Below are 15,669 nucleotides of genomic sequence, written 5' to 3' on the forward strand. Positions count from 1 at the left end.
AGTTATGTCAGGTGTGTTCATATGCTAATGGTGATGCGATTTCAGATCAATTGCTCCAGCCATTGAGGAGAAACGCTGTTTCAGACAGACACTCAGACAGACATTCGCAAAATTATAGTATAGATAGAACTAATGCTATAGTCTAATCAGAACACCTGTGTAAGGCTGTGTTTACCCAAGAAATGGCCGCTCTTAGAACTACATTTGGCACACCCTATACAAAATGTAATTCCTCAACTCTTAGTGCTCGTCAGGGTGGGGGGTCCCCACTCCCCAGTTAAAATATGATTATTTTGGGGGTCACGGCCTGAAAAGGCGGTTGAGAACGGTGAGAACCACTGCACTAACAGGAAGGAACAGAAGCAAGTCCATGACATCACCACTAGGAGGCAGTAATCGCCTGAATCTTCTGGCTATATAATCCGTACATCGACAATCGATTAGCCAGGTCTGTATGTGCTGCTGTAACGACGTATCCATTAGCCAGGTCTTATCAGAACTCAAAACACACACGGTGATGAAGGCATTTCAAGGCAAGGCATGTTGTGAATGATGTCTCGTAAGGTAAACCACATTATATTAATTTAAGCGGGCAACATGTTAAAATGTGTGGCCTGTTCGCGCATCGTGCGAGACGGGAGATCAATGCTACGGGCTCACGTGGCGATCAGAAGAGTCTCCAGCGCTTACAAGGCTAAAAAGAACCCATCATCATCATCGTTATGTTCAGCATTGAGAACGTTGAGAATACCCAGCCTCTCTCCGTGGTTCACTGAAGGTCACTGCAGGAGGGGTGTCACCGGATCAGTCCCACTCAGTGCTGGAAAAGGTACTCGCGTTTCTTTACTACCAGTAAGACTCCCTATCTCCACAAATAGGCCAAAAGTTTGTTTTACCAATTATTACACTCTATGTGAACATTTACATCAACAAATCCCAAGTACTATGCAGAACGACCCATTTCAAGTTTTTAATGTACAACAATATTTAGAAAATAGGTCTACAAGCTCACAATGCTACGCATTGTCCTCGTCCCTTATATTCCCATAGGTTATATGGAGATCTCAGTGTTTGTCAGTCCTTGTTCATTTATGCCCATATATGGACATCTCTATATCTACTGTAACAGTCCTTGTCCCTTTATGCCCGGAGATCTCTTAACTGTAAGTCCTTGTCCCTTTTATGCCCATATATGGATATTCCTGATGTCATCAGTATATGAACATATATGGGCTTTCTGATATGCCCATATATGGAGATCTCTTAACTGTAAGCCCTTGTCCCTTTTATGCCCATATATGGATATCCCTGATGTCATCCGTATATGCCCATATATGGGCTTTCTAATATGCCCATATATGGAGATCTCTGTATCTCCATATATGGGTATAAAAGGATACTTCAGGTCTGACATCAGGTTTGTTTATATTGGGTTGCTAGGTTTGACATCACAAACTCCATGGGCCATCTGACCTAGAAATCTATATTTGGGCATAGATGACTCATCGTGACCTCATCATGATTTCAATCGCTATAAAAGGACTCTCAGTGACATACACTCTCCACAGATAAAGCAGTCAACCAGCCTACCAGTCAACCCATTCTTTGATTACTTTGTACAACTAGATTAACTTTTCAATGGCATCCCCACTGGAATTGACCGAAATGTACGACAGACAATGCCGGTCTTATACCAGGAAAGAAGCATTTCTTCGACTCAGACCTTATCGCCAGGGTTGGCTTATAGCAGCTGTCGGTAGATAATGCCGGTCTTATATAAGGGTCATTTGTGTACGGTGTGATTTGCCATGGTTACTCATTGAAGTTGAATCTCCATATATGGAGATAACCTACGCATCACACTAAGTCTGACCTCACCAGCCCATATTTGGGCATGAGCAACTTATGTCTCCATATATGGAGATATGATGACATCACACAGTCCTCAGCCGATGATGTGGCGTGATGTCATACAATACACAAACGAGCCCAGATATGAGCAGGGCAAAGGTGTGACGTGTGACCGACCGACCGACCGACCGACGGACGGACGGCCGGTGGGGGTTTTGATACTAAACTGCGACCTTACGGTCGCAATAAGTTGAAATAGCCATAAATCATAAATAACTATAACTCTTGTAGAGTGCTTTTATTTTGGGACAAGAGCTAACGTCCCAAAATAAAAGCGCTCTAAAAGAGTTATGATTTATGGCTTGATTGATTGATTGATTGATTGATTGATTGATTGAAGACTTTTTTAGAAGTTTTGCATAAGAAAAGGTACAGTTTCATGACGGTGGTACAGGGTCTACTAAAAGGAGATCCTAGAAAAGCACTTGGCTTATTTCCACAGGAAACCATTGAAGCATCTCATATAACATTGAATGACAGACGGATAGAACACAGCTAAAGTTAAAGTATCAATACTGCAATGTATAAATACTCTGTTACAATTAAAAGTCCGGAATTCTAAATGTACTTGGGTAAATGGGTAAAACAAAATTACTATTGATTGGTTGAAGACTATTAGAGGTTTCATAGGAAAAGGTACAGTTTCATGACAGTACAGTTAACTGGTACAATGTCAACTAAAAGGAGATACTAGTAAGCTTTTCGGCTTATTTACACTGGAAAACTTTTGGCACTTAAAGTACCAAAAGAAGAAAGTACTCGTTATGCAGAATATCCCATATTTCAAGTATTCAAATGTAGGCTATACAAATCTTTTGAAATAGCAGATCTACTGCAACGCGTTTTGAGCTTGTCAATCGGCTATATTCAAACATGTTATGTTTTGTAATAATAATCAAAATCTACAAAATAACTAGTACTGTTTTCAAATAATTTCAGTCCGGTAAAAGTTACAATATTTGCCTCTGAGATGTGGTGGGAGTAGAAGTAAAAGTAGTAGAATTCCCGTAAAGTCAAAGTTCTTCAAAACTGTACTTAAGTAAATGTACTGAGTTACTTTACATTACTGTTTTCAGCGCCTTCTCCTTGGCGAGACGTGTCCTCCCCAGAAGGGTGGTCAGAGGACGGCCAGGGACAGGCGGGTCACTTCGGGGCGCTGTCCGCCGACGTGGCCTCCAGGAGCTCGTACAGAAAGAGCAGCGCGGAGCTCCAGAACGCCCGGTACCCGGAGGACGAGGAGGATGTGCAGGCAGAGGGAGGAGAGGGGTTCCGGCCCCGCGGGAGGAACCGCAACACCACCTACTGGTACTTCTTACAGTGCAAGAAGCTCATCAAAGACAACAAGGTCTGTCTGACAATGACACTCAACCACTCCTGACCACTCCTTCAGTCACTCACTCAATCCTTCAGTCATTCAGTCAGTCGGCTCCGAAAACGTCGGGTATGGTCGGGTTTGGAAAGAATTTGAGAACTCTACCACAAATACATGCTTACTTAGTACATAAGAATACATTCACATAAATACTCAAAATGCTGGTCTCCCGGAGTATTGTTTCTGTCCCGACGTCACCCAATGTAGCCCTTAACCACAGCTTAGGCGCGCCACACACATTTGCGACAGCTATCGTGTCAGAAAGAGGGGGGGAGGGGGAGGTCCAATGCATTGTCAATGGAAGGTTGTTTGGTGTTTTGTCGTTGCCGTGTCTCAAGCTAGCCTAGCTAGCTTGAGACACGGCAACGACAAAAAACCAAACAACCTTGCATTGACAATGCATTAGTACGGCGTTCCCAGTGGCCATTCTCAGACGATGTTTCACGCATATGTGTGAGTCCAGCCTTAGAGAGACATGTTGTCCTCTATGGCTGTCCTCCTGTGTATTTTCTCTCAGCTCAGAGACATGTTAAAGTTGTCCTCTGTGTGTCCTGTGTTGTCTCTCAGCTCAGAATCATGTTAAGTTGTCCTCTCTGGCCCGGACCGCTGGCCTTGCAGTTCAGGGCTACAGTTTACAGTTTAGGCATTTAGCAGACGCTTTTAATCCAAAGCGACTTACAATAAGCAGATAAAACATCACAATAATAAACAAGAGAATATGTCAGTACATCAACAGCAATATAACAAATGCAAATGAATATCTATCTAGAAAACAAAACAATATAATCAGAAAAAAAAAAAAAATGCTAACTACCGGTAGCTTCATGTATGGTCATTGATTTTTTTCAGTAGTGCTAAGGGTTTAGGTGGAGTCTGAAAAGGTGAGTCTTCAGTCCACGGAAAGCTCCTAAAGCCCGTATCATAGTCGAGTCCGCGGTGGAAGGCTTTACACCGCGGTGTAGTCTTTTCGAGTCTTTTTGAGTCATGAAACTACAACGTTACATCATTCCTTACGGTGGAGAGCTTTCCACCGTGAATCCCAACACATCTCTCTGTTTTTACTATCAGACAGGCAGGCTCTACACCCCGTTCACTGATTGGTCGACCTGAACCGGTCTAGACGGGGTAAAGGACTTCACCGTGGGCCGTGACTATGATGGCCTGCACTTATTTTCTGACTTGAGGTGGAAAGCTTTCCACCTCAAATTTGCGGTGGATAGGTCTCCACCGTAGACTCTGATACGGGCTTAAGTAGCCACAGACAGCCAGGGCATCGCGGGTTCGAGTCCCTTTCCCGACGATCTTTGCTGCATGTCTCTCCCCATCTCTCTCTACCCGTTTCCTGTTAATCTCTACTATGATCTACTATGAATAAAGGCATAAAAGACCCCAAAATATATACAGTATATATATATATTATATTTTGGGGTATATAAAAGAAGGTTGTCCTCTCTGTGTGTCCTGTATTGTCTCTCAGCTCCAGGAAGCCTTGGACATGTTCAGCAGAGACATGCTGAAGGGAGAGAGGCTGCAGCCAGAAGAATGCAACTACACAGTCCTGATAGGAGGCTGTGGGCGCGCTGGACGCCTCAAAACCGCCTTCAAACTGTACAACGACGTACGTGCAGCATGCTGCTCACTCTCATGCCACGAGTGTTGGGATTGTTAAATGTTCACGCATAGAAACTCAAGTTTAAGTTTAACCCATTTGGGCCTAGAATTATTGAATGCTTTAACCAGTGAAAAATAGCAGATATACAAGCTCACAGCGCGGCACCGAGTGCCGCGCTGCGAGCTTGTAGATCTGCTATTTTTTGAAAAAGTCGTGAAAATGTGTGCAAATCTTTGAATATTATGTATTTTCAAAGCGAACGTTTGTAACTCAAATTTTGCTTCTGGGTGGTCCCTGGAACTAAATATTTTGAGATGGGGGGGGGGGGGGGGGGTCCGTGGCCAAATACATATCATTTTGGGCGTCCTTCACATGAAAAGGTTTGAGCACCACTGACATAGTAGTCTCTCAAGAACAGACTAACTGAGCTCCAGTTAAGTGAAAAGGACCTTTTCTTTGACGATGGCTGGCCAGATAGCTGACATAGAAACATAGGTTTTTCAAAAAAATCTTCAGAAGGATTCAAAAGACACTTATAGAACCTGGTCAAAATTCTAATTTTCACGATTTTTCAAAAATAGCAGATCTACAAGCTCGCAGCGCGGCACTCGGTGCCGCGCTGTGAGCTTGTATATCTGCTATTTTTCAAAAGTTAAAGCATAAAATAATGATACACAACATAGTGTACCCGTTCCGAATGGGTTAACAAAATCGATTCAGTTGATTTGGTTTGGTTACCCACTGTGGTTGCCTCGCCTTTATGTTCCCAGATGAAGAAGCGTGGTTTGGTTCCCAGCGAGTTCACGTACACCGCCCTGTTCAACGCCTGTGCTCAGTCGCCGCACAAAGAGGCGGGGCTTCAGCGGGCGCTGCAGCTGGAGCAGGAGCTCCGCCGTAAGAACTACGCCCTCAGCACCATCACCTACCACGCCCTGCTCAAGACCCACGCCATGACCAACCACCTGCTGGCCTGTCTGCACACCATCAGGGTACCAATGAACGAATGAATTAACCCTTTAACTCATTTGTAGCCGATCCCGCGAATACTTGCGAAATATTTAAAGGTATCTAGAGTGCTGATTTCATCAGGCATTATTTCCGACACTATCAAGGCCGCCAAAACACATTTTTGTTGACAAATCAACTCTAGATTTAGTCTAAACTAAAACTTTTCAGATGACTAAAATGTGGCTAAAACTAAATTAAGTGTTATTCAAAAGACTGTGACTAAAAACGAAATCAAAAATGTCCTGTCAAAATCAACACTGGTGGCCCGGGCTGCCGGCGTGGTGGTCCAGGCACCCTAGGCTGACATTGTGTCGCGGGTTCGAATCCCGATCCCCACAACCTTTTTTGCATGTCACTCTCCATCTCTCTCCCCATTTCCTGTCAGTCTACTGTCCTATCAATAAAGGCAGAAAAGCCCAAACATAATTACAAAATAAAGAAATTGTATTTTGTCAAATAAAAATCAACACGTGTGTGTGTGTCTATAGGAGATGCTACAGAATGGCCATGCCGTAACACAGGAGACATTCCACTACCTGCTGATGGGATGCCTGAAGGACACAAACACAGGGTTCAGGCTGTCGCTACAGGTGAGCTACATGCCACATTAAAGTTACAGTCCCCTCCTGACGAATGAGAGAGAGAGAGGGGGAACTTCAACTGTACCTACCCAGGATCCTAACCTGGCTGTCCAAATAGGCATATGTTCCGCTCATGAAAGGGGAAACCCTCGCGAGTTCACTAGGGGGATATTTGGTTTATTATGACCTTCAGGCAAGTCGGTGTCCTACCAAATTGGCCAAATTGTCAAGTATTTCGTATGAAAGAGGCAAACTTTGTGAAAATATCCGATATGCAAGCTCACAACAAGCTTGTAGTTAGGTTATTTATCTGTGGAACCGAGTCAAACTAAACGTAATTCCTACAATTACAACTGGGTCCCCCAGGGGGGGGGGGGGGGGGGGGGGGGTCCAATTTATGTGTATATTTAGAACAAAATAATATGTTTCTAATACTCAATAACAATATCATACAACAACCACTACTTCCAGAAGATAAGGCTAATGAATAAAATACTGCTCCAATGCTACTCCTCTGCGTTGTCTACCCGGAAATAAATGTTTTGTTTGTGGTGATATGGTCATAATGATTTCGTCCATAGATAAATAAATCCAAATTGCAGCTTTGATGTGATGTGTGTGTGATTTAACTGTTTTCAGGTGTGGCGTCAGATGCTGATGTCAGGGATTAGCCCAGACTCTAAGAACTACAACCTGCTGTTGCGTACGGCGAGGGACTGCGGCATCGGAGCGCCCGCCCTGGCCTCTGAGCTCCTGCTGAGCCCAGTCTGGACCGCTCAGCCAGGGAGAGACGTCACCACCACCAACACCAAGTCAGGAGGTAGGGCTGCAACTATATTTTACTACAGTACCTTTTTAGATTAATCAAATAATGGAGTAGTTTGTTAAATTATATTAAACTGATTGAATCGCTTAACCACTTACCAGCATTTTATACTTCGGCAAATTGTCAATCTACAAGCTCACAACCACATCAAATCTGTCACCAAATCCACCTTCTTCCACCTAAACAATTATGAAATAAATGAAAAATAATCCCACCTGGATTATTGTATTGTCTTGTCCGGGCTCCTCAACACAGCCCTGGACAGTCTGCAGTATGTGCAAAACTCAGCTGCCAGGGTGCTCACCCGTGCCAAGCAGCACATCACCCACAAACGCCTCCGCTGGCTTCCGGTTAAGTTCTGCATCACCTACAAACTGCTCCCCTAGCCCAGGGTTCCCCAATTAGTTTTCCCCAAGGGCCGAATTATGTCTAGGGTACCAAGCCGAGGGCCACAACATTGCAGGGGGCGACTGCGGCGTTCCCACTACTCCAGCGACAGTTCAGATATCGTCGTTGTCGGGTGAAAATCTTGTATGTCCAAAACCGGTCGTTTTGAATTTATAATTTTTAAAATTATTTAAACTAGTGAAAACAGCCGATCTACAAGCACACAACGCCTCGCGGTGCGAGGCGTTGTGTGCTTGTAGATCGGCTGTTTTCACTACTTTTGTGCGACGGCCTTGTATGATTTGCGAAAGAACGTACAAATTTGAAGATACGAGATTTCCAGCCGACAACGATATACTAGTGTTGTTGCTGCTCTTATAGCACCATTATTACTGGGGTTGGTGGGGGCCAGACAGTAGCCCCCCGCGGGCCGCAAATGGTCCGCGGGCCGCCTATTGGGGAACCCTGCCCTAGCCCCACGGTGGCTGTCAGACCTCCTCGAGGATTACTCGCCAGCTCGGAACCCGAGGTCTTCTGACTCCGGGCTCCTGGACATCCCTCCCAGCAACAATCAGACCCTCGGCGATAGAGCTTTCAGTGTGGCAGCCCCTGCTCTCTGGAACTTGTATTACTTGGATTAACTGTTGCACCCCTTTCAGCAGGACGCGGTCCTATAGACGTGGATCTCCTGGAAAAGCAGCTGTTCATCCAGGCTTCCCCTCGCAGTGACCGGACCGGTCAGCAGCTGTTCATTCAGCCTTCCGCTCACAGTGACCGGTCAGCCGGTCAACCAGACGACAGCCTCTGTAGTGTGGACAGTGGTAGGCCTGTCAATCACCTTTACTTGTATTATATTGTTGCTGTCAGGCAGAATCCTCTTATCTCCATATTCTAACCTTTTTGTTTGTTTTATTTGTATTTTCTTCGTAAATTAACATTCAACGTGAGCGTACCACAACGTCACACAAAAGCATCAAAAGTAGCAGATCCGCAAGCTCGAAGCATTGGCCATTTGAAAATAGCCGATGTACAAGCTCAAAAAGCATCGTGAGCTTGTAGATCTGCTCATTTCAAAACATTTTTTTATACATTTGAAAACTTGGGAAATGGGACATTGTGCATAATGAGTACTTTCTACTTTTGGTACTTGGTACATTTGAACACCGATAGCCTACCTTTGTGCTTTGAATTCCAGACTCTTAGTTGTAACAGAGTATTTCTACATTGCAGTAATGATACTTTTACTTTTCCCCACCACCAGAGGAGCCCTGCAGTGGACCAGGCCTCTCCGTGCAGCTGTTGCCAGTGAGGGAGACGGAGCCAGATGACCTGTTCAGTGGTCCACTAGAGGCGAGCTCCGTGGTGGTCCCCAACCTCCTGGACATCTTTGAGGGGAAGGAGAGGGGCGGAGTGGTGTCTCTGGGCGCCGTGACCGGGCCGTCCGACCGCCTCGCCCTGATCGGTGGGGCCCGAGGTGTCCTGGAGAAGATGGAGGCCAACGGGCTCCGCCCCGACATCAAAACCCTGAGCCTGTTGGCCGACACCATGGAGCCCGGCAGCCAATCACTGCAGACCCTGCTGCAGGCCGCTAAGCAGCACAAAGTGAAGCTCGACGGCGGCTTCTTCAACTCCGTGATTCGCCGAGCGGCGAGAGCCGGCGATATGGATTCCGCGAAGGTGAGCGCGCCGCTAGTGGGCACCTCACGCAGCCTGCACTACACTACAGTAGATTTCGAGAAGCCCTGTTCAATGTTCGCAGACACTATTGATTTAAAACAGCCTTTACATTTCAAAGACCAACTGAAAATATATCGTGCCCATTGCCCAATACAAGATTTGTGTTGTGACTGTGTTTAAAAAATATTGCATATTTTCAAAGAGGTTTACTTTGCAAATTAGTTAATATATCATCACAACTTTAACCATTATTTTATACTTTGGCTATTCAAAACTAGTAGATCTGCAAGCTCATCGCGTGTCACTTCATGCCGTGCTAAGAGCTTGTAGATCTGCTATTTTTTGGGGGAAAAGATCTGTGCAAATATTTGAATAAAGCGAACATTTCTAACAAAGCTTTGCTTCTGGGTGTCCCTGGCATGAACTCTTTTCATATGGTGTGGGGGGTTCTGCAGCCAAATACATTATCAATTTGAGGGGGTGCTTTGACTTTGACAAACTTTGAGACGCAGAACTGATTTAAAGTTTGCATGCTGCTTTCTCCTCTTCCAGGCTGTGTTGTGTGCAATGAAACAGCGGCGTATCAGTGTGGATGTGCAGAGCTATGGCTGTCTGGCTCTGGGCTGTGAGAGACAGAGTGATGGACTGCAGCTGCTCTCTGACATGCAGGTGAGTTAGTAACTAACTAGAGTCTACAGTGACAGTGGGTCTTAACTCATTTCCTGACATTTTGAATATGCCGTCTTTGGGATTTCCCTGCCAAATTCTCCATAGACTTCAATGTAATTTATAGTGCACGGATCATGCACGCCCATGCACAAATCATGCACCATGTGTGTGCACGTTTTTCACAGCTTTCAAACAAAAAAATCCGATTGGAAATCCGTTCAGGCATTCATGAGAAAGCAGCTATTATTGGAAGATGGGGTTGTATGGGGGTGAAACATGCAAAATCGCGATTGCAATCATGTTTACTAGATAAAATGGGGTCAAAAAAAGAAAAAAAAACAAAAAAAAAATAGATCTAGCCTCGTCAGACAATATCACTGAGGGTAATTGTTTTTGCAATGACAGATTCATCTGGAACCAGGCTAACAAAGATCAGCTGATATTTTCGACAAATGTTACTGAAGCTTATTTTTTTTTGTGGCTTTTGACCCCCTTTGTGCTTTTTGTAGGAGGCGGGGCTGAGGCCTAACGTCCATGTGTTCTCTGCTCTGATTGGCCGAGCAGCTCGGAGGCTGGACTACGTCTATCTGAAGAAGCTCCTCCAGAGCATGAGGGACCTGGGGGTGTGGCCTAACGAGGTGGTCATCAGACAGCTGGAGTTCGCCTCGCAGTATCCACCCAATTACGACAAGGTGTGTAATGTGGGCCATGTTTATACGTTTGCATCAGCCAGAGACGAGTGCGTATTTTTGATCTGAAATTGTCAGGGTTTTTTTTTTCTAATTAAACAAATTCACACCGCCTCTCAAAGTTTAGTCTGTCATTCAAGATTTCTGATCAGGTTTTTCTGATCAGCTTTATTTTTTAGGCTGCTGTACCCCTGAATAATGTATCTGCGGATTCATGAAAGGTTCTTTACCTAGCGCACGCACCTTAACAATGCGGTGACACAATCTGGAATGCCAACTCAACTCTGCCGCGTGCGTGCCTGCGTTTCCCTACTGCGACGAGCCGGTATTCAGGATTAGTTGGGTTGTGGAAATTGATGGTTTTCTTTTAAATATTCGGCTCCAGTATTGCTCGCAAAGCATCAAACTGGGCCACCGCATAAACAGGATAATCCTGAAGCTCCTTGGTCAGCAAGTGAAACTCTCCTTAGACCCAATAATTCCTTTTGTATATACTCAGATTGGAATCGGTGTGCAAGATGTTTGATGTAAGATTAAGCGAAGAATTAGTGGTCAAACTAAAAATATTTTTATAAATAAAACATAAAACCCTTATGTTGTCGGATATTTCCTAAGAGCAAAGGTTAACACTCAAATACCTGGAACGCGCCTGGGTCGCGTTAGATTTTAACCACTTTAACCACTATTTTATGCCTTAACCATTGAAAAATAGCAGATATACAAGCGAGCTTGTAGGTCTGCTATTTTTGAAAAATCATGAAAATGTGTGCAAGTCTTTGAATGTCTTTGACCCGATCTTTGACCCGACTACTAAATCCTTCCTCTAAATCACTGGTTCTCAAACTTTTTCATGTCAAGGACCCCCAAAATTACAGGTATTTAGCCATGGACCCCCATCTCAAAATATGTTGTTCCAGGGACCCCCCAGAAGCAAATATTTGAGTTACAAATGTTCGCTTTTAAATATATATATTCAAAGACTTGCAAAGAAAAATCATGATTTTTCAGAAATAGCAGATCTACAAGCTCGCAGCGCGGCACTCGGTGCCGCGCTGTGAGCTTGTATATCTGCTATTTTTCAATTGTTAAAGCGGTCAATAATCCTAGGCCTAAATGGGTTAAAGCCTCAATCTGTGAGTTCTTCACCTGGTTGGCAGTATGTAGAACAGCAGGATCAATATTACTAAAACATCATCATTTTACGTATTGTGTTTAACTCTCAAATTCCTGGAACGCGCCCGAGTCGCGTTAGATTCTAACCACTTTAACCATTATTTTATACTTTAACTATTGAAAAACAGCAGATATACAAGCTCACAGCGCGGCACCTAGTGCCGCGCTGCGAGCTTGTAGATCTGCTGTTTTTTAAAAATCGTGAAAATGAGTGCAAGTCTATGAATATCTTTGACCCGATCTTTGACCCGACTACTAAATCCTTCCTCTAAATCAGTGGTTCTCAAACATTTTCATGTCAAGGACCCCCAAAATGATAGGTATTTAGCCACGGACCCCCATCTCAAAATATGTTTATGGTTAATTGTTTAGGAAACGGCACTAGTGTGGGTGGGGGCTCCTTTCATGCGGTCGCATAATAGGACTTCACCGTACACCATTTTTCAGTCATGGTATTTTATTTGACTTTAATCCATGCCGTCTCCCTTTCCCTCTGGCAGTACAAGACCAGGAACAACTACCTGGTTCACATCGATGGTTTCCGTGGTTACTACCAGGAGTGGTTGAGGACCATGCCTGCCCAGAGCACCGAGTCAGGGTAGGAACTGTCACACTTATTACTAGGGTTGGGATTCTTAAAGGTGATACACCATGAAATTTCACTTTTCCTATTTTAAATCCTTTTTGGGGGTCCCACTAGCACCTTCTATCCTCACAAAGTCCCATTTCAGACTGTTGTGTCTTTCTCTGGTTTTGGGAAGGTGGAGGTTAAAAGCATCCCACGGGTTCTCAAAACAGGCTGTCCAGATTTGCTGCCGTCGATGACGGCCGTTTTTGAAGAAGAAAAAAAAAAAATTTCAAAAAGATTTTGGGGAGGGGGTGGCGCAGTTCAGGCCAAAGGTGGTACTGCAGCTGAAAATGCTCTGAGAGCCATTCAAAAATGAGAGGCTCTCTATTCAGGAGTGGTAATTTAGCCTCAAACCTTTTGAAAAACGTTTTTGGGACATAAACAATATGACATAAATACTTTTTAAATGCATGGTGTATCACCTTTAAACGCATATTTCACTTCTATCGTCTGCTTTTGGGAACACCCCAGAGAGTTTTTACGTTTCTTGTATTTAGATATTTGATATTCTCTTTTATCAGACATGCCCCCTTCCTATACAAACCCATTGTAACTTAAACTCCATTTAACCATGATAGATTCATCAACAACACCCAGAGTAGAGCATACATTTTCGAAAATAAAACACAAAAAGTAGTTTAATAATTTGTGTGACAGCCCTGAGTGGGAGCAGACTGAGGGGACGGAGGCTGAGACACAGGAGGAGGCCTCACAGGAAGCACAGCCCAAGGCGGAGAGAGGGACAGTGGCTCAGAGGAGTAAGTCAACATTTTTAATACTGAAAACATCAGATCTACAATAACATCACCCAAGAAGATCTGCCCCTGACAACATGAACAGCAGATCTGCTTTTTTCTGTCTTTTCTCCACAAATATAAAATACGGCTTAAAGGGATGGTTTACAAAAAGAAATCTGATTATTCACTCCATTGAGACTTGAATTCATGGATTTTTTTTTTATAGTTTTTGTCTCATTCCTAAGCTAATAATTTGATGACCAGCATTGGTTCCCTATGGAGACACAAAGAGCCTCCTCAAATTATCAGCTTAGGAATGCGACAATGAGTTCAAGTCTCCATGGGGTGAGTATAAGGGGGAAAAAAGGTATTTTGGGGGGTGAACTATCCCTTTAAGTGCTTAATTCATTTTTTACAAAATGTCTTAAAAAAAACCTTCTCCAAAATCTCGATTGTTAATAAGAAAATAATTAGCTTACGTTTTATCTCCGTCTCTCTTTTTCGGTGACAGTGGCTCCGAGGAGCCAGGAAGGAGCAGCTACAAGCACATTTCACCTTCCCAAGAGGGTCCGACGGAAGTCCACTTCATAACACACACACACACACACACACACACACACACACACACACACACACACTACCCACTACAGATACAAAGGTATGTTTGGAAATGGGGTTTTGCAACAGTTATTCGAACTAAGAAATGTAATCGACTAAAAGATAATATATTTAAATACAATGATCAATTCTGGTTGAAGACTCCCTCCAAAATAAAAATATTGAAAGTAGACGATCAGCTATTGTTGCTACTTTTACCCAACACTACAACAGTCACAGAGTATATCATTTTGTAGTTGAACCCATAGACCGTAACAAATATGGACGCTGGGAACCCATTGGTTCCCCCTCGGGTGTCCGCCATCGTTGTTGGTACCCATAGAATGCTATTGGCTGCCAACGGTCATGTGCAACCGCAGGGATACTAGGGTAAATGTGCTGAGCCTGACGGAAATAAAGCACACAAAGAAGAATCATTACAAACCTATGATTACAGCATACCCAGCAGACGATTCTAAAACGAATCCGTTTTTTTTTTTACATACATTTGTTGATGTAATATACAAAATGTTTAATTATCCAAAACAATCTGCTTCTTGATAAATTCGAAAAAGCCGTGGATAGAATAATACCCATCGGTAGTTGCAGCCCTATCTGGAAATGTATCTCCCTTTGACAGCTTGCTCGTGTCAGGCAAGCTTGCATCAAGATGTGCACATTGTACTGAATTGTTATCTTGTAGTGGTCAACACTGCACTGTAAACATGTAACATTGTAAGTTGTATTTATGAAGTTTTGATAAATATGAAAGCAATTCTATGAAAGATTTGAGTGTGTGTGAATGCTTCTTTTATCAAAATCATTGCGGTCCAATACTGCCCCCTCTTTAATGTGCAATTTGAGCTTCCTGGCTGTGAATTAAAACATTCTACCATAATCGTTTCTGTCGAGTGGAAACCTGATCCAAAACTGTTACTTTTCAGGATTCAAAGCATCAAAAGTTGCAGATCCGCAAGTTCGAAAACGTATCGCATCATGTTTTTTTTTTTTTGCGCTACTTTTGAATTGTGCCTATGTGTCAGTGTCCCTGAACAACAGTATGCGCAAACGCACAGTAACTAAAACACCTCCAATATAAAACTTTTTGGAGCTGTGTGGAGCTCCCTATACGTGGCCGTGTGTGTATCCGTGTCTGTGTGTCTGTCTGTCTGTCTGTCTGTCTGTAGCCTACAGGACCTTTTGTGACCACACGAGGGCGCTGTTGTTCAGGCCAAGCCAGACACCCCCCCCCACACACACACACACACACACACACACACACACACACACACACACACACACACACACACACACACACACACACAGCTCCACTTCGAACAGAGGTTCGTTTTTTTTTTTTTACTGAGCAGTGGATTGTTCAGTCATTGCAGAGCTAAAAATCATTATATTAAAGACATGTTACAGACATGAACTGACAATGAACTGAATGGACCATACCTGTCCACAAATACTGTACAGTTTCTAGTCTAAGGAACAATACTTGTCTTATGTTGCCATTTAATGGTTACTGGTGGTTTTGCTAGTTGAGGTGACAAACAGATTGTACAATGTAATATGACATTATTATGCCATGAAAGAATTGGGAATAGTGCCCTGAAACTGGGTGGGGGGTGGTGGTAGTGGATAAAGATAGTCTCAAAGAAAAATAAATTGAAAGATGTTCTCAAGTAATGTAAAGCAGGAGTGTATTATTTATTAATATTTTTGTAAAAGAGACCAAAGGTCTGTCCATAGTCTCTCCGAAACCAAACTTTTCGTCGGAAAGGTCCGGTTCGACTACA

The 15,669-nt window shown here is 43.6% G+C and overlaps 1 protein-coding gene across 2 annotated transcripts; it reads left to right on the top strand.

Annotated features, from left to right (window-relative positions):
* The first annotated feature begins 528 nt into the window (after positions 1–528).
* ptcd1 (pentatricopeptide repeat domain 1) lies at positions 529–14,602 on the top strand. 2 transcript variants are annotated; one of them, XM_080721690.1, is made up of 13 exons: positions 529–829; positions 2,988–3,256; positions 4,761–4,901; positions 5,666–5,884; positions 6,392–6,493; positions 7,124–7,304; positions 8,357–8,518; positions 8,959–9,374; positions 9,927–10,043; positions 10,553–10,735; positions 12,406–12,503; positions 13,191–13,291; positions 13,782–14,602. In XM_080721690.1, exons 1-13 carry the CDS (start codon positions 598–600, stop codon positions 13,859–13,861), a joined length of 2,301 nt encoding a protein of 766 aa, XP_080577816.1. In that variant the 5' UTR covers positions 529–597; the 3' UTR covers positions 13,862–14,602. The 2 variants fall into 2 exon arrangements, with proteins under 2 accessions (XP_080577816.1, XP_080577817.1); XM_080721691.1 differs by having other exon boundaries at positions 8,360–8,518.
* The last annotated feature ends 1,067 nt before the right edge of the window (positions 14,603–15,669 follow it).

The sequence above is a fragment of the Nannobrachium achirus genome, assembly GCF_963921795.1.
Source record: "Nannobrachium achirus genome assembly, chromosome: 3".
In the NCBI taxonomy this organism is placed as follows: domain Eukaryota; kingdom Metazoa; phylum Chordata; class Actinopteri; order Myctophiformes; family Myctophidae; genus Nannobrachium; species Nannobrachium achirus.